The sequence below is a fragment of the Delphinus delphis genome, chromosome 9 (assembly GCF_949987515.2).
Source record: "Delphinus delphis chromosome 9, mDelDel1.2, whole genome shotgun sequence".
NCBI classification, from domain to species: domain Eukaryota; kingdom Metazoa; phylum Chordata; class Mammalia; order Artiodactyla; family Delphinidae; genus Delphinus; species Delphinus delphis.
Genome location: NC_082691.1, coordinates 33821811 through 33841330, shown reverse-complemented (window position 1 = coordinate 33841330; position 19520 = coordinate 33821811). Strand labels below are relative to the sequence as shown.

The following is a 19520-nucleotide window of genomic DNA, read 5'->3' as shown; positions in this document are numbered from 1 at the left end:
GTTTGTTTGGATTTTTCCATAAGACGTTACTTGGCAAACAGAAATTCTAAGTCTAGAGGACATACAGCAGATTACACTTAGCAAATATGAAGATGTTTTCTTTTTTTTTTTTTTTAACAGTTGGGAATTTTATAGCTTTCCTCTTTCTCCTCAAATTGTATGTTTTTAAAAAAAAATTTATTGAAGTGCAATTGATTTACAGTGTTGTGTTAATTTCTGCTGTACAGCAAAGTGATTCAGTTATACATTCTTTTTCATATTCTTTTCCATTATGGTTTATCACAGGATAACAGTATAATTATTAACGTGTGACCTAGAGGTCCTTGATATGGCTTTCCTTATTCTAAAGAGTATATGTGTAGGAGGGAAGAGCAAATAAGAAGTACGCAATCTTGCTTCTGTTCTTAAATCTGCAAAGCATCTTTTACAATGTTTCCTGGTGTCCAACAGGAAGTAGGGGTGTCGGCTGTGATCAGGGATTTCTAACAGACAGTGGTTTGCTTCTGACTCCTCATTTTCTGCTGAGGAAGGGAAACTGCTTTACATTTAGAATTTGCTTTATTGGATGCATAGAAATTTTAGTGAGATGCTAAAGTGTTTTCAGTCTGAAGACATTGCAGGATACTTGCAGAGATCTAGATTTTTGCTTTGTATCTAGTCACGTAGGAAGTTTAATGGAGGAAATAGTGAATCGAGTATTTGTATTAAAAACCCATGGTGGTTAACCTTTCTTTCACTTTGATTTTTATAGCTTTTGACTGTATTTGGGAATTTCCTTGAGAAACCAGTTGTCATGGAAATTTTCAGCCCACGTTACAGCACACTTGTGCACATGTTCAGTGCAGAGTTGGATATGTGTAAGCAATTGTATAATGAACACGTGCAACAGGTGAGTGGGGGGGGATAAAGTCTGACAGACCCACAGTATCATATTGTGGGTCAGGGTGTCAAGTAGAGCTCCACTGAATGATAACTGAAGAGTAGATACAGGCTCTAAAATTGTTATGCTTTTATGTAATTGATTTCCTTATGGATATGAAGAACCTGCTTTAGGACAGTAACTCTTCTACTAATCAGGTTACTTTGCATGTATGTTCTTTATATTTGTACTGTAAATGTTCCAAAATTAACAATTGCCTACAAGGTTGGAGTGTGCCCTGATTAAATGTTCCCTTTCATCCTCTTCACCACAATATCAATTTGCAGATTGAACAAGGAAATGTAGTCCTTAACAAGAATATGCCATTTACCTCAGGAAATATCAAATGGGCTAAAGAGGTCATGGACCGACTTCAAATGTTTTGGTCAAACTTTGCATCTCTCCGTGATCTGTAAGTAGTTAGGCTTCTTTCGTGGTAACATTATCCCTTCGACACAGGCAATTTTTATATAGGGTAGTGAGCTGTTCATTTTAGCACTTAAAGAGTCACTGCCTTACTTAACTCTTGTCATTGCTTGGGCTCATTGAGAGGGATTTATCCCCATGGTTTGGGAGTATGTTTAGGACTTAGAACTTCATATATTTCCATGTTTTTAGGTCTTTTTTCGCTTTTCTATTTCACCCACAATATGTTGATAGCTTTTTGTTATTGTTTTTCCTTTCTCCAATAGCTAGCACTCCTGTTATTTTGCAGACTTTTGTATCTTTTTCTTTTCTTTGTAGGAATTGATAACTTGTTGCTGTTTGCATTTAGTAAAATATTTGGAGTTCCATTTATTTCATATCCTTTAAGGCACAGACTATGCAGAAGCATTATTTGACCTTTATTGATTTTCTTCCTGATTTTTATAGTGTACTTTCTTATTTCTATCATATATTACTGTAAAGTAGCTAAGCTGAGATCTATCTAATGTATAGAAAAGTAAAAAATAAAAAACATATTCCTACAGATTCTTGGAAAGTCCTGATGATGCCTGGATTTATCAGAAGTATACTGAAATGACAGCTTTGCTAGACCAGTTTGAAAATCGTATCTATAATGAATGGAAAAGTAATGTGGATGAAATCTGTGAATTCAATTTGAATCAACCCTTGGTTAAATTCAGTGCCATAAGTGGTCTTCTCGATGTTAACTTTGACCCAAAGGTAAGGGTTTGATATTTTTAAAACGTTTCATAGATGCCCTTTTTATTATAAGAATATTCCTCATACCTCCATTCATTTGTATTTTATTTTGGGAAAATGTCAGTGCTACGAGGACTATAACTAAAAACAACTTCTAATAGGTCTTTGTTTTAGGGATTTGCTTATCAAATTCTATATTAATTTTTCTTTCTTGTTTTGTCTTGTAATTATTTATTTGCCACTCCCACTTTACTGGATAATGAGTTACTTGAGAGTAGGGTCCATTGGATTTCATCTTTGTGTGTCTAACATAGTGTCTGGCACTTGGTAACATTTAATAAATATTAACTCAATTGAACAGAATCGTTAGTCTTTGATCAGATGTTTTCTGGCTTAGGTTTTCTTGCCCTGTCTCATGGCAGTCCAACTGTATGCCTAGGAGGTGAAAGTTAGCCTCACTGAGTTTAATAGTCACAGTCTGTACTCAAATTCTGTTCTCTTTCCCCGAAATATTACAAAGAATTGCATCACTTATTTTTTCTTATTAACCTCAGCTCAGGTATATAAATATGTGACCTGGAGGACTGAGGGTTTGCTTTACCTTCTGATTTCATAAAACCAATTTATAGAAACTGAATTCCTGAGATGTTTTAGGGATAATCCCTACAATTTTACCTGAAGGGATTATAAACATACCAAATATATTGTACTAGTGAACCTATGGAGTGACAGCCTAAGGAAGTCAACTGGTTTACCTTCTAAAACATGTGGTCTTTTCCACAGAAACTGTGATTTAGGGCTACAGTCAGTTTTGCTACAACACGACATATGCATTCCTAAAATTCACTGCACTATGAAAGACTGCACAATAAAAAGTACATTGCTGATGGGGAAAATGAGGGTTAGGGTACAGTACTCAAAAACTTTGTCAGTGATAACGTTTAAAAAAATAAATAACTCAGACAGAAAGACAAATATTGTATGATATCACTTATATGTGGAATCTAAAAAATACAACAAACTAGTGAATATAACAGAAGAAGCAGACTCACAGATATAGAAAAGAGACTAGTGGTTACTCCTGGGGGGAGGGAAGGGGTGGGGCAACATAGGGGTAGGTGATTAAGAGGAACAAACTATTAGGTATAAAATAAGCTACAAGGATATATTATCGTACATCATGGGGAATATAGTAAATGTTTTACAATAACTATAAATGGAGTATAACCTTTAAAAATTGTGAATCACTATTGTACACATATAACTTACATAATATACAGCAACTATACTCCAATTAAAAAATAACAATAAAAACAGAAAAACAAAAAAAGGAACTTAGGAAGAACAGTAGCATAGTTTTATACATTTTAAATGGTCAAGTAGTATATAAATGCTCCAATGAATATAGTACTTTCCCTTGACAAAGACCTGAAGTTTGCTCAGGGAAGTGCATTATGACTTGTGCATTACTGTGAGGTGGTGGAAGGAAGGTCATTTGAAACCAGACAGAGAGTTGGGCCACCAGAAGTTGGATGGGCTGGCTCATCACACACCTATGAGTGGAGGGACCTGGTGGATGTTTGTGGTGTGTGCATATGAGCATTTTGCATATTCCTAAGCCTTTTTGTTCAGCTGGTTGCAGTTTTTAGCATTTACCTAGCTGTTTATTGCTGATGAAACTACAGCTAAGCAAAGACAAAACTTGTGGCATGTTCACAATCCTCCCTCATGTATAATCATGTTGTGTTTTCAAAACAAGCATTATTATAGAGCTAGCGGTGTTTGGAAAAGACCGAGGTCGGCTTATGGCCACGCATTTCAGATCTTGGCGTGTACATGTTGCTCTTTTTTTGCTTGAATTCTTTCTCTGACAGTGGGCCATAGCCAATGATTTCTACCTTTATTACTTATACTTCTGCATCATATGGAATGTATGATTGTTGCTTTTAAAAAACATAAGAAACAAAAGCCCCTTTGCCTTGACAGTTTGAAAATATTGTAATCATTGGATGAAATTTTAAGCGTTTGATTTTAAAAATAGAATGATATTCTTGGGCATCCCTGGTGGCGCAGTGGTTGAGAGTCCGCCTGCCGATGCATGGGACATGGGTTCGTGCCCCCCTTCCGCGAAGATCCCACATGCCGCGGAGCAGCTGGGCCCGTGAGCCATGGCCGCTGAGCCTGTGCGTCCAGAGCCTGTGTTCTGCAACGGGAGAGGCCACAACAGTGAGAGGCCCGCGTACCGCAAAAAAAAAAAAAAAGAATGATATTCTTAAATCATGTTAAATAATCCTTGCTTTTCTTTTAATAGCTAGTGGCCGTATTAAGAGAAGTTAAATACCTTTTGATGTTGAAGAAATCAGACATACCGGATTCAGCCTTAGCCATCTTCAAAAAAAGAAACACTCTTTTAAAGGTCTGTGTTTTCAGATATTAGGGCAGATTTTGAATAGAAAGTTTGAATTTTAATTATTAACATGTAGACCTAAGATACTTCCATGCCTCCAAGAGAAAGTAGCTTTAACACATGTGGCCCTTTTTGTCTTGGGGTTTTCTTTTGAATCAGTCCATTGGAAATCTTGAACTTCTTGTGCAAGGATATAATAAGCTGAAACAGACTCTTCTGGAAGTTGAATACCCCCTGGTTGAGGAAGAGCTGAGGTCTGTGGATGAGGAACTGCAGGCAGCCGCCACATCACTGACATGGCAGGATGACTGCTGGGGGGACATCGAGAGGATGAAGACGGCCACCTCAGAGTTGGAGCGCAGAGTGGAGCATGCGCAGAACAACGTCAAAGTGATTCAGCAGACGATGCGGGCTTGGGTGGAGTGCACGCTCCTTCCCCGGAGAGAACACAGGCGGGAGACCGCCTTGACTTGGGAGAACAAGCGTGATTTGTTTACGAAAAAATACACGCTAATCCAGGAAGATGGCTGCAAGATACACAACTTGGTTGAGGTACTTGCTTTAAAGGCTTCGAAATGTATAGCAGATCCTTTCACTTAGTTTAGAAAAGAGCAAAAATAGGTAACCTAATAATGGAGGGCCCTTTTTCTGGGCCCAAAAGAACTTTAGGTATGGTTTTGTTAAGCATTGCAGATGGAGGAATTTGTGTTACTTGTCTGTAATTTCTGTGGCCCTCGCTGTGCTCATTTCTAAGGGAAGAGATAGGAATGTGAGATCTTTTGATGAAACAGAAAGGCTAGAGATGGTGTCCTTACCTTGGTCATAGTTATCTCCTGTTTTGCTGAATGCCTCTGTGTGTCATCCGTCTTGTTTACCTCATCTCCTGTAACCCTTTCAGCCATCTCCTGAGGGTGGCAACAGTAGTTACTCTCCTTATAACAAGTACTTGAGTTTTTACAACAGTGATAGGCACTATTCCAGGGTAATCAGTGTAAGAGAAGACAAATAAAACAACAAGAACAAAGAACAGAAGGCAGAGAAACAAAAGCATAAAACAAAGAAGTCTCTTGCCTCTTGGATCTTACATCCTAGTTAGGGAAGATAGAAAGAGAAAATAACAAATATATAGTAGTATCTTCAATCGGTCACATGAGCAATGGTGAAAAATAAAGCAGAGATGGTGGGATAGAGAAGCAGTAGCAGGTGGGGTGGACACTGTGTATGAGGTAGTTAGAAAGGCCTCTTTACTAAGGTAGCATTTCTGCAGAGAACTGAAAGGGAATGCGCTAGGTGGGAAATGGAAGAAGGATGTTCTAGGTATCAAAGTACACAAGCTTTACGGTAGGAGTATGGGTCGCTTGTCTAAGGGTCAGTTAGAGAGCCAACATGCCTGAAGCAGAATTTCCAGGGGGAATAATAGTAGGTGATGAAGTTTGAAAGGGCTTAAGCGTACATCCCGCTGGATCAACGGGCCATTTTGAGAACTTTGGGTTTTACTCTGAGGGAATATAGCAGCTGGAGACTCTCTGCTCAGAAGCTTTCCCTGTTGAGTGTAAACTGCAGGGGGGTCAGGAGATGGTAGACAAGGAGACCGTTAGGAGATGAGTCTGTAATCCAAGTGAAGATGGCTTGGGTCCAGACGGTAGTGATAAAAAACAGTCGTATGCTGGATGTGTTTTGAAGGCAGAGTCAAGAGGATTTGCTGCGATCAGTCAGAGGAGAGAGAAGTTAAGATGACGTTGACGTTTTTGGTCTGGGCTGCTGGAAGAATAGAGTTTCCCTTTACTGATACGGGGAGGGCTGTGGCAGAGCAGATTTTGCAGGGAAAAGACAGGGTTTGTTTTTGGGCACATTAGTTAGACATGCCTGCCCAAGGGCAGATTTTTGCATAGGCTGGCATTGCAGTTGTGTGAAGAAAGGGTTTGAAGAGTAACAAACTTGCTCACCGAAAAGTAAGATGTGGTACATTTGATATGCTGTATTGAGTATGTGTCACAAGAAGAAAAGAAAGAAAAGAATTCATATGGATTTCAAAGTTTCTGTTGACTTCCAAGTTTGTCTGAAACATGTAAGAAAGTTTTAATTTTCCCTACTGGTAACAATTTGCTAGGACAAAGACTTTGCCTTCTTAGATGACTGCCTGTGTTAGCATCTTTGGGCTGCTGTAACAAAGTACCACAAATGGATGTCTTAAAGCAATGAAATGTATTCTCTCTCAGTCTGGAGGCTAGAAGTCTGAAATCAAGGTGGGGGCAGGGCCATGCTCCCTCTGAAGGCTCCCCCTAAGGCCTGGGTAGCCTTGAGGGAATCTCGGGGATGTTCTGATATGTAAAGAAGGTATATATCTGGAAAGTTGTTTTTTCAGCAATGTCTTAACTTAGTCATGACCTCGACTGTTCCTAGTTTGCCGAGATGGCTGTGAATTATTCTGCGACTTTCAGGACATCCTTACAAGTGTTTATGCATTGGAATCTGCCTCATGGAGGACAGATGGTGGATTACAATTAGTTTCTTCTGATACATTTTCTTGATAATAGGAAAGTGGACTCCCTAAACAGTAACTTGGCGGTTTTAGACAAGTAAGATATATGAATGTTGATTATAATGCATTGAAAATATTGTGAGTACATGAGTAAAAATAGTTACAAACAAGGTTTTGCAGTGGTATTCTCGGAGAATAAAGTTGGAATTTTTCTACTAGTAAATGGACTCTTTTTCCCTTAAATCAAAAACTAAGAACCTTGGAAGTCACTTAGACCTGTGGAGTGCTTCCAACTTGAGGGAACTCAACTTCAAAATAGAGATGAAATGATTGTTTCTGTAAGTTATCTTTTAAGTGACTTTTCCCCCTCTTATCAGCACATGAAATTGAGCTTGGTTCTCAGATTTCCAGCAAGGAATGTGGTTTAGGGGAAAGACATAGAAACACAGCAGAAGGTGTGTGAGTTCTGCCCTTTCATGCTACATCCTTTGTGGCTGTAGGATCTCTGTGGATGGTCTGCAGTCAGTGTCTCAGATGAAGAGAGAAGGGCAGAACCGTGCAAGATTGGGTCTGGAAGGGACCCGAGCGATCGCGTAGTGACCCAAAGCCCTCCTTTCTTTTCCTTTTCCTCCCTTTACCCTAGATTGTTGAACATACAACAATTTCTTAAAAGTGGCACTGTAGTGATATAAGCTGGATCTCTTGGTATGAGAAAGTATGAACAGTGAGGCAATTGCAGGTATATTACTGAGATATGTTGGAAAGAGCCCTACTCTGGGGAGTCAAGAGGACTGGCTTCTAGTTCTAGCTCAGCTGCTTACTTCCTATGAATGTGACGCTGGATGTGTTTTAGGTCTTTGTTTTATACCTTAAAGATGAAGAGCCTGAACAAGATAGTCTTTGAGGATATTTTTTCACCCTTCCAACCCCTAGACTAGCTCCTACAACGGAGCCAGGACTGCTGTGTACAGCTGCCTGGGATGTGTACTGCCCAGCTCCAGGGGTGTGGGTCACATACACTACACAGGTGTGAATGCTTCCACGTGGTTGGCAGGCAAGACAGCATCCCTGAAAAGAGCAGTTCTTAGATTTGTTTGAGGACAAAAAACCCTCAAAGAACTTGTTCATCTCTGCCCTGCTTTATCAGGATCCAGACTCACCTCTGTTGTTCTGATTCTTGCCTGTAGCACACACCTTTGAATCCGGGATCATATATCCACAGTAGTGGATAATCACAGAAAGCAGAGAGCATAATCTACCTTATAATTAGCTCCCATTTTAGTGTCGTCTTTTCTGTGTGCTATAGTAGTTTCTGCCTTGGGCATCTGCCCTCTGGCCTGTATAGACTGTGTAACCTTTGCCACTCAGAAGGTACTTCTGGAATCAACCTTGCTGCTTACCTGACCTTTTCAAATCGCTGTCCCTAGGCCTGCCACACTGTGCCCAACCTCTAGCAGTCCTTAACCATGTCTGTGTCTGGCCCTGTCATGCCCACTGGCCCATCCATTACTTTACCCACATGCTAGGGAGATGCTGAGGTCAAAGACTTTCATATTGTTGAAGCACAGAGGGAGCCTGGACTTCACCAGGCCAGTGTTTCCCAAGCCAAGTTACTGTTTTTCTACAAGCTGCTCATAGGCGGTTGGCACAAAATATCTTTGTGTTTGGAGACAATTGGTTAAACCAGGTTAAATGGACTTTAACATAATAGGTACACTGTGAGTCTCCAAGAATGGCCTAAAACACATAGCTCTTTGCTGACTTGGTGATCTTTAGATACCCCAGAACAGCGTTCTCAGGAGGACCACTTTGGGAAACCTCATTTACAGGTGAGGCCAGGGCAGGCAAGGTCCAAGGCCACAGAGAGTCAGGGACGGGGCCAGAACCAGAGCCCAGGCCCCATACATCTAGGATGCATTGGGAACTAGTGTATTTCTTGTGTGCATAATATTTGAAGATAGCAATCTTCTTAATGATTTCACCTTTAAAGAATGACTTTTTTTTTTTACGTCTTTATTGGAGTATAATTGCTTTACAATGATGTGTTAGTTTCTGCTTTATAACAAAGTGAATCAGTTATACATATACATATGTTCCCATATCTCTTCCCTCTTGCATCTCCCTCCCTCCCACCCTCCCTATCCCACCCCTCCAGGTGGTCACAAAGCACCAAGCTGATCTCCCTGTGCTATGCGGCTGCTTCCCACTAGCTATCTACCTTATGTTAGGTAGTGTATATATGTCCATGCCACTCTCTCGCTTTGTCACAGCTTACCCTTCCCGCTCCCCATAGCCTCAAGTCCATTCTCTAGTAGGTCTGTGTCTTTACTCCCGTCTTACCCCTAGGTTCTTCATGACTTTTTTATTTTTCTTAGATTCCATATATATGTGTTAGCATACGGTATTTGTCTTTCTCTTTCTGACTTACTTCACTCTGTATGACAGACTCTAGGTCTATCCACCTCATTACAAATAACTCAATTTCGTTTCTTTTTATGGCTGAGTAATATTCCATGGTATATATGTGCCACATCTTCTTTATCCATTCATCCGATGATGGGCACTTAGGTTGTTTCCACCCCCTGGCTATTGTAAATAGAGCTGCAATGAACATTTTGGTACATGACTTTTTGAATTATGGTTTTCTCAGGGTATATGCCCAGTAGTGGGATTGCTGGGTCATATGGTAGTTCTATTTGTAGTTTTTTAAGGAACCTCCATACTGTTCTCCATAGTGGCTGTACCAATTCACATTCCCACCAGCAGTGCAGGAGTGTTCCCTTTTCTCCACACCCTCTCCAGCATTTATTGTTTGTAGATTTTTTGATGATGGCCATTCTGACTGGTGTGAGATGATATCTCATTGTAGTTTTGATTTGCATTTCTCTAATGATTAATGATGCTGAGCATTCTTTCATGTGTGTGTTGGCAATCTCTATATCTTCTTTGGAGAAATGTCTATTTAGGTCTTCTGCCCATTTTTGGATTGGGTTGTTTGTCTTTTTGTTATTGAGCTGCATGAGCTGCTTATAAATTTTGGAGATTAATCCGTTGTCAGTTGCTTCATTTGCAAATATTTTCTCCCATTCTGAGGGTTGTCTTTTGGTTTTGTTTATGGTTTCCTTTGCTGTGCAAAAGCTTTTAAGTTTCATTAGGTCCCATTTGTTTATTTTTGTTTTTATTTCCATTTCTCTAGAAGGTGGGTCCAAAAGGCTCTTGCTGTGATGTATGTCATAGAGTGTTCTGCCTATGTTTTCCTCTAAGAGTTTGATAGTTTCTGGCCTTACGTTTAGGTCTTTAATCCATTTTGAGCTTATTTTTGTGTATGGTGTTAGGGAGTGATCTAATCTCATAGTTTTACATGTACCTGTCCAGTTTTCCCAGCACCACTTATTGAAGAGGCTGTCCTTTCTCCACTGTACATTCCTGCCTCCTTTATCAAAGATAAGGTGACCATATGTGCGTGGGTTTATCTCTGGGCTTTCTATCCTGTTCCATTGATCTATATCTCTGTTTTTGTGCCGGTACCATACTGTCTTGATTACTGTAGCTTTGTAGTGTAGTCTGAAGTCAGGGAGCCTGATTCCTCCAGCTCCATTTTTTGTTCTCAAGATTGCTTTGGCTATTTGGGGTCTTTTGTGTTTCCATACGAATTGTGAAATTTTTTGTTCTAGTTCTGTGAAAAATGCCAGTGGTAGTTTGATAGGGATTGCATTGAATCTGTAGTTTGCTTTGGGTGGTAGAATCATTTTCACAATGTTGATTCTTCCAATCCAAGAACATGGTATCTCTCTCCATCTATTTGTATCATCTTTAATTTCTTTCATCAGTGTCTTATAATTTTCTGCATATAGGTCTTTTGTCTCCTTAGGTAGGTTTATTCCTAGATATTTTATTCTTTTTGTTGCAATGGTAAATGGGAGTGTTTTCTTGATTTCACTTTCAGCTTTTTCATCATTAGTGTATAGGAATAGAAGAGATTTCTGTGCATTAATTTTGTATCCTGCTACTTTACCAAATTCATTGATTAGCTCTAGTAGTTTTCTGGTAGCATCTTTAAAGAATGACTTTTGAATGTATCTTATAAGTGAACTAAATGTTACAAAATCCTGCTTAGATCATTGCCGTCTAGGCTAAGATTCTGCAACTAAGCATTTGAATGTTTCTATGCTGTGCCCCCATATGCAGCCCCTTTAACAAGCCATTTAAATGGACAGCTTTTGTTTTTATACTCACTGTTGTCTATACTGGTCTAGTAATACTTGTCTGTTTGTAGGAAAATAGGATGCTGTTTAGAGCCACTCCTTCTCTGGATGCTTGGAAGATTTATGTAGAATTCATTGATGACATCGTGGTAGAAGGCTTTTTTCAAGCAATAATGCATGACTTAGACTTCTTCCTGACGAACACAGAGAAACAACTGAAATCTGCACCGTTTTTTCAAGCACAGATGATCTTAATGCCTCCGGAGATTCTGTTTAAACCTTCTTTAGAAAGAGAGGCTGGGGATGGCTTCTATGATCTGGTGGAAGAAATGCTGTGCAGTAGTTTCCGAATGTCTGCCCAGATGAAGCGAGTAGCAGCACATCTGGAAATAGCAAATTACCAGGTATGTTCTTTGTAAATGGGTATTACATTTATTGTGAAGTATATACATGTTAATAGATTAAGAGATTATAAATACATTTATTGGTAATATTACTGAATACTGAATTCAGAGAACAGAATCCAAAGAAATCAGCACTGAACAGGAAATATTACTCTAAAAAAATTCAATATATTTACATATATGTTAACCAATTTCGCACATCTCTTTAGAGTTACAAATAAATGCCAAGCTAATTCCAAAGCTTTTAATCTGAATATACTTCGATTTTGAGTTCTAGTGTTCTCCATTCTAATGTCCACTGTTTTTTGCTGTATTTACACCAAGTATGATTAATTTTGTTTGTATTTAACGTAAAAGCAAGATGCTGTGAGCGGATCCTGAGGCAGCCAGGAAAATCAGGAATTTTAGAACAGCTCTTTAAAATAGGATAAAGCCACATGAAAGAAAATGCCTCATTCCTAGATATATAAATGCAAAAGAGAAAATATTAAGAAGCAATATTTCCGATGAAAAGACAGAGAAGGATATAGAGGGTTGCAACTTCCCAGGATTCAAACAAAATGTGCTTACTCAACTACCCAGTCATTTGAATGCTGAATGCCCATACATATACATATATATTAATTATAATTATGATTAATTATAAAATTAGCTTTTATATTAATGATTCAAAATACATTGGGGTAATGGGGAGCACAAGGAAAGGAGAAGTGGGAAAAGCAACACGGTTTTTGATTTTACCAACTATTCTTTTGAAGAATGGCCTTGGATAATGTTAGGTTGCACATAATTGATAGAGCAGGGTTGGCTTTCATAAGTGCTTGGTTCTCCCCTCATTTAGAATGATATGGACAACATGCTGGGCCTGGTGGAGGTCAGGCAGGAGATCATGAAGAGAGTGGCAGACGTCATCAACAAAGTCTTGGACTTCAGAAACACCCTGGACACATACGCTTACCTCTGGGTGGATGACCGGACCGAGTTTATGAAGCGCTTCCTCCTGTATGGCCATACTGTGTCATCTGAGGAGACAGGGCCTCACGCAGATGAAGACTTTCCCGGACAACCACCAACACTCGAGCAGTTCAAAGAACAGGCAAGGCAAACCCTCTGCATTTATGTAGTTACTAGCTTTTTGATTGAGTTGTTATACAGTGACTATTTTTTTTTTTCTAATTGTAGATTAACATTTATGAGGCTTTGTATGTTCAGATGAGCAAGTTTGATGACTTCAGAGTGTTTGATGGTTGGTTCAAGGTGGACGTGAAGCCTTTCAAAGTGAGCTTGCTAAACATTATCAGGAAATGGAGCTGGATGTTTCAGGAGCATCTTTTGAGATTTGTCATTGACAGGTAGTCTTTGGTATTTGGAATGATAACTTTTAACACCTGACTCCTTCTTAAAATTGAGATATTAATTTTAAGAGCATTAAAACTGCCAGTTCTGTAAGAGAGATAACAAGTAATGTTTAATTAGGTAAATAGTGAAAATTAGATTCAGTCAGAAGTCATACTTCTGAATGTTTTAATGAGCTTCATTTGTGTTTGTGTGTGTGTATACATGTTTTTATAGTCTGAATGAGCTACAAGAGTTTATAAAGGAGACAGATGCTGGACTTCAGAGAGAGTTAAGTGAAGGTGATCACGATGGTTTAGTTGACATTATGGGGCATCTTCTGGCTGTAAGAAGCCGCCAGAGAGCTACTGATGAACTCTTTGAACCACTAAAAGAAACCATCGCACTCTTGGAAACGTATGGCCAGAAGATGCCTGAGCAGGTCTGTGCTCAGCTAGAGGTCAGTGAGGTGCTAAAATAACCATGATTACCATAAACTGAGCATCTCCTGTTCTTCTCATGCACTCTCTTATGACACCCTCATAACACCCTATACTGTAGATATTAATGTTTTCGTTTTACAGCTTAGGAATCTGAAGCTTAAAGGGACTTAGTAATCTTCTCAAGGTCACACAAGTAGTAAAGCCAGCCCACATGAATCTAGGGGTGTTTCATGCCCACATCCTCGCTCTGCCTGGCTGTACTCCACTGCCTTCGTGTTAGAAGGTATTCAGGTCATAGAGAGCCTCTAAGTTACTTTTTTGGGTTCCACTTATATCATCGCTTTCACATGTGAAACAAATTCCAGCTCTCTTTCATTTAAATTGCCTGTCAGTTGAGAAGTGACCTAGTCTTTGGAAACATATCATGGACATGTTAAGAAAGAATAAGTAAAGCCCAGTTTGGCTGGAGAAATCACTTTCCTAAACAGGATTTCTGTGTCATCCTCCTCTTTCCGTGTTCTGGAATGACTTGGGGCTGCTGTGTGCCAAACAGTGTACAAAGTCTTTGTAGTTATAACTGAAATCACGAATAAAAGTCTCACAATTGAGGCTCTATTCCCATGCCCATATTGAGGTTCTGTAGGTAGTTTATATGTTTATGTCATCCACCAACTTCCAGGGTGAGCTTAGGTTTAACCTTGCAATGGGATCAGTGGACACATTAACTAAAGAGCTTTTATTGAATTCTATCTAGTTCAGTGATTAGAGCATGGAACTCAAACTTAGATTTGTTTTCTGCTAGTCCGTCTCATCTGCTTGCCTCAGAGCATGCTTCCTCTTTGGTAAAATATCCCTCAAGATCCCTCACTTTTTAAATTTGTCTATACTGTCTCCAGTTCCCCATTTTAAAAAAAATTGAGGTGAAATTCACAGTTCACATAACGTAAAAGTAACCATTTCAAAGTGTGTGGCATTTAGTACGTTCAGGAGGTTGTGTAATCACCGCCTGTCTCTAGTTTCAGAACATTTTCCTCACCCCCAAAGAGACTCCATACCCATTAGTTGTCATTCCCCACTCCTCCCCTACTACCTGCCACCAGTCTGGGGCTACTGCTGATTCTTTCCTGTCTTTACGGGTTTACTTACTGTAGATACTTCATATAAGTGGAATTATACAATATGTGACCTTTTGTATCTGGCTTCTCTCACCTGGCATGACGATTTTGAGGTTCATGAACGTTGTAGCATATATCGCTACTTCATTCCTTTTTATGGCTGAATAATGTTCCATTGTATGTGTGTGTGTTTGTGTGTGTGTGTATGTATGTATGTGTGTATATACACACATATACAGTTTGTTTAGCCTTTCACCCATTGAGGAATATTGGGGCTCTTTTCATCTTCTGGCTATTGTGAATAATGCTGCTGTGGACATCGGTGCACACGTATTTGTTTGAGTACCTGTTTTCAGATCTTTTTGGAAAACACCTAGGAGTGGAATTGCCGGGTCATATGGGAATTCCAAGTTTAACTTTTTGAGGAACCACCAAAATGTTTTTCACAGCAGCTGCTCCATTTTATATTCCTCATTTTGTTTTGTGAGGATGAAGTGCAACAATGTGTTTATAGATGCTCCCTTGACTACAAAGAATTACTATATATGAATTATTAGATTCTGTTTAAGTATAAAACTGTCTTTACAACTGAAAAATCCAGTTAGACATGGAGTGAGAGATGATGTGGATAGATAGATACATAACAAGAGTGAGACGTGAAATAGTCAACAGTAGAACACACTATAAATGTCTGTTTTTAGGAAGATTGGGATATTCTTTGAGTCAGACCTTGAACCTTAAAATTTTATGTCATATAGAGAAACCAGTCATAACACAAATAATTGATGGGAGATTATGGCCATGGCCTCCAGAATTTGTATTATAGAAGTTTGGCTCCCACTTCACTAAAGCTAGATTCCAGTCATTTCTGTTGTCTGTTTTTAGGTCTTTAACAAATTTTCCTGATACATATGACACCTTATATACATTGTTCAACAGTAAGCTAATTAGGAGAGTGTAACGATGCAGACATGTTTGATCAGGTCACTTAGCTCTGACTGTCGTCTTAGTTGTTTATGAAAATGGAGGTGTATGTATTCAGTTTCAGTGCTGTGGTCAGGTGGAAGATTTAAAAAATCTTTTATGTGTTTCTTAGTTTATATGCTTTCTAATGGACTCTTTATGTTTCCAAGATGAATAAAAGCAAATGTGCTCTTCTGCCTTTTTTCTATAAAAATAAAAGTTTGGCTCACTAAGGTTTTTGCAGTATTGAAAATATTAGGCTTTTCAGTATTTCAGAAGTGAGCCACACTCTTAGCTCTGTGTGTGTCTCGATGTCGGTAATTCAGGCTGGTCAGCAGGAAAAATAAGATATACAGGCAGTTCAGGTTGCTCGTGGAGGATAACAACGTCCCAATTTTGTTTTAATTTAAGCAATTTGTCAGAGTTGCTGTTTCTCCTTCATAATCATTAGCAGTCGTAACATTTCCCAAAACTTGCCTGTGCTTGGTTTGATGCTAAAAAAGCCCCTAGGCATGGCTGTGTCCTCACACCCTATCTATAGTGTGCTCTGAAGCTAGATTACACTTCTGATCTATAGATTTTATCAAGTCCCTTCCCTGTTAAGAAACATTCATTGACCACCTCTAGCCTCAGAATCCTGTCCAGTTTCTGTAGAGCCCACACTCTCACCCCATCCTGCATTGGAAATCTTACCTCACAGGATGTTGAGGGGTCTCACCCTCATCTCTGCCTGCGGAAATCCAGTCATTGTTTTGCGCCTCTGATGCAGTGTTCGTTCATTGAGTGGATCAGTATCAGTTCAACTTTGGAGGTCATCTGATCTTTTGGTTTTCAATGAAAGTTTATTTTTATCCAGTGGAAGCTTCTTTGGAATCCCCAAATATAAAGCAGGTAACGGCAGGTCTAGTGTCATTGAAGAACGTTAAGGTTAAGGAGCCTGAACCCACTGATGTGACCTCTTCATGTCTTCTCTCCCATGGCCCCGAAGGGACTCCCTGTGACATTTAGGTTCCATGGGGTCAATTGGAAATGCAAAGTGACACTCTGGACAGATGAGGATGCAGAGTTTTGACGAGAAGAAGGATGGAAGAGCAAGATGAAAAACAAGGAGCTTTAGAGCTCAAGTCTTTTAGTTCCTGGCCTGGTCCTGTATCACCATCGTGATACCACGTTGCCTCCCAAGCATTTTAATTCCATAACATATAGACCTCCTGATCGAAGTTAATACATTCTGTCATGTAGAATAGTTATTTTGTGTACCTCTCATTCACTCCGACAGATGATACAACAGTTTAAATCTCAAGAATGTGTTTTATCTTTGTAGCCCTCCTCCACCACTCAGATACGACTTATACTTAGCACGGCGCACTCTTCATAATTGACAGTTACGAAATCATTCATCAGATATTTATCAGGGTTACAAAATAGTCTTTAGAACCGATTTTTGTGCTTCAGCGACACAAGTAGAGTCCTATCACCATGGGTGGTTTTGTGTGACAAAACAATTTCAGTGTCCTGAGAGATGACACAGAGAAACAATGCTTTCTTAGTCTGGACACAAGGCATGCTTTTCAACAGCAGTTAAGCACAAGGGCTCTTCAAAGAAAGTAAGTTGCTCTTGTCCTAGTTGCATTGTAGTCAGGGACAGCAGAGTTGAGTTGCTACCTGAACAATTCATGGCTGCTTTTGTCCTCCATCAAGTAGGAATTAACCTTCCCTTTCCTCATCTTACTTCAAAAATCCTAGTCATTTAAAATTAACCCAAATGTTCAAACTCTCCATCCAGACCAAGTAAAAACACAGCTTTGGGAGCCAGAGGAAAACGCAAGATAAGATTGAGTCACATTTTCATCTCTGCCCACCAGGTTCAGAGTGTCCTTTTTTCGCTTGCTAAATTGCTAAACATGGCTCCACTTCTAGTTGTTAGATCAGCAAAGTCATTTTCAGAGCACTTTAATGTTATTCCCTCAATAGTAAAACAATTTGGAAATTTCTGTTTATTTTGAAAAGGTTTTCATTTATGCTGAGGTAGATGTTATACCAGAGGACAGCTTTGGTTTACGCTTGGAACATGTGACTCCAAAGGTGCCAGTGGGATTCAGCCTGGCTCTAGGCCTTTTAGTCCCTTTAATCTTTTTGGGAATAAACTCTTTCTCTTAGACAAGAATGAAAGGATGTCATGAGTTAGTGGAAAGAGATTAGAAAAATTTAATCCTGTGGAGTACATTTGTTTTAGGTATTGAAGTAACTTCCCATTTGCACCTTTGTGTTTGTAGGAATTACCTGAAAGATGGAAAACTACCAAAAAGATTGCAGCAACTGTCAGACATGAAATCTCACCTCTCCAAAATGCAGAAGTCACTCTTATAAGGAAAAACTGTATTTTGTTTGATGTAAGCTAGCTAACAAGCTTTGTGGTTTTCTGTTTTTTTTTTTAAAGAAGGGTTTTATAAGGCTAATTGAAGCTATTTGAGATTCACTTTCAGTTTTTTTTCTTCCTTGATCAGGAGAAGCAGGCAGAGTTCAGAGAGCGATTCAGACTCTATGCTCCTCTTCGTTCTAATGCAGAAAATCCATATGGAGTACTTGATAAGGTAATTCTGATCTCAATTATCTTGTGTGTTATAATAGCTATTTCAAAGAATAAATTTGGACACTGAGATACTGCTATATTTTGCCTTAGTTTTGCAATTAGTTATGGGTTGAGAATGAACTATTTAAAACCCAGTTACAAACAATTTTCCCCAAGTAAAATATATTGTGATTTAAATGTCTCTCCAGAAATTATATTGTGATTTAAATCATGTCATCATCAAAGTACACATACTAGTGAAACTAACAAATACTATTATTCTTTATTTTACTTTTTTTTTTAATTGGAGTAAAATTGGTTTACAGTGTTGTGTTAGTTAGTTTTTTATCTAAGTAACAATGAAGTGAATCAGCTATATGTATAACATATATCCCCTCCCTCTTGGACCTCCCTCCCACCCTCCCCCCATCCCACCGATGTAGGTCGTCACAGAGCACTGAGCTGAGCTCCCTGTGCTGTACAGCAGGTCCCCACTAGCTATCTATTTTACACATGGTAGTGTATTTATGTCAAACCTAATCTCCCAGTTCATCCCACCCTCCCCTTCCCTGCCGTGTCCACATGTCCCTTCTCTACATCTATGTCTTCATTCCTACCCTACAAATAGGTTCATCTGTACCATTTTTCTAGATTCCACATATATGCATTGATATACGATATTTGTTTTTCTCTTGACATATAAACACTTTATACGTCAAGAACTTTATTAAACATATTATTTACATTATTTCTTTCAGTTCTTGCAATATCTCTCTGATACAGCTTCTATTTGCCTTTTTTTAGATAAACAATCATGTATAATTGAGTAACTTGTTGGAGATAACAGTTAGTGACAGAATCAGTATTAAAAGTCTAGCTGTTTACTTTCTTTTTTAGTGAGGAATACTAACCATTATACTATTTCCCATGTGATACTTTGTTAGTAACTCTTACTCATAGTAAGGAAAGCCCGTAACTTTTTCGTTTTTTTTCTCTGATTTATGTTTACTGCCTCATCCTATACTTTCTCCTTAGGCCTGATTCCGTGTCCTCTCCCTGACCCCCGACTACACATTGCATCTGCCCCCACGCCCACTCCCCAAGTATGTGTTATGTGGTTTTCTGGAGGTGGCTAGTGTTTCAGGGAGTTTCAAATGAATGCCCATAACTTATTCTTAATTCTGGATACAAATATTATTGAGTCATTTAATCCTAGATTATAATGAACTACTTTATTATAATTGACTATAAGAATGACCGTAATAGGCAAATAATCCGAAAATGGTGAATAATTCATGAGGATTGAAAAAATGCTTTAAACTTTTATTAGAAGAATAATATCTTTGTTTCTCTAAGAATTCTTAAGCTAGCAGCCAAAATGAGAAAGTGACTTTGAAGTTTGCATTGGGGGCTGGGAATTTTTCTGAGTTCATCTAGGCTGCCATCCTGATTTGACTTCACGCTGGAGACAGCCTTTCCTCCTTAGACTGCTGTAAAACTTGGAACTGACAGTTTTTACTTCTCTTTCC

The 19520-nt window shown here is 38.9% G+C and overlaps 1 protein-coding gene across 1 annotated transcript in view; it reads left to right on the top strand.

Annotated features, from left to right (window-relative positions):
• DNAH11 (dynein axonemal heavy chain 11) overlaps nt 1–19520 on the top strand; it is a 313588-nt gene that overhangs the window by 49791 nt on the left and 244277 nt on the right. Inside the window, 11 exon segments of the mRNA XM_060020402.1 lie at nt 752–889; nt 1207–1331; nt 1891–2086; nt 4377–4481; nt 4632–5024; nt 11231–11563; nt 12405–12659; nt 12746–12915; nt 13136–13358; nt 17696–17812; nt 17927–18013. Coding sequence (XP_059876385.1) covers nt 752–889; nt 1207–1331; nt 1891–2086; nt 4377–4481; nt 4632–5024; nt 11231–11563; nt 12405–12659; nt 12746–12915; nt 13136–13358; nt 17696–17812; nt 17927–18013 — 2142 coding nt within the window.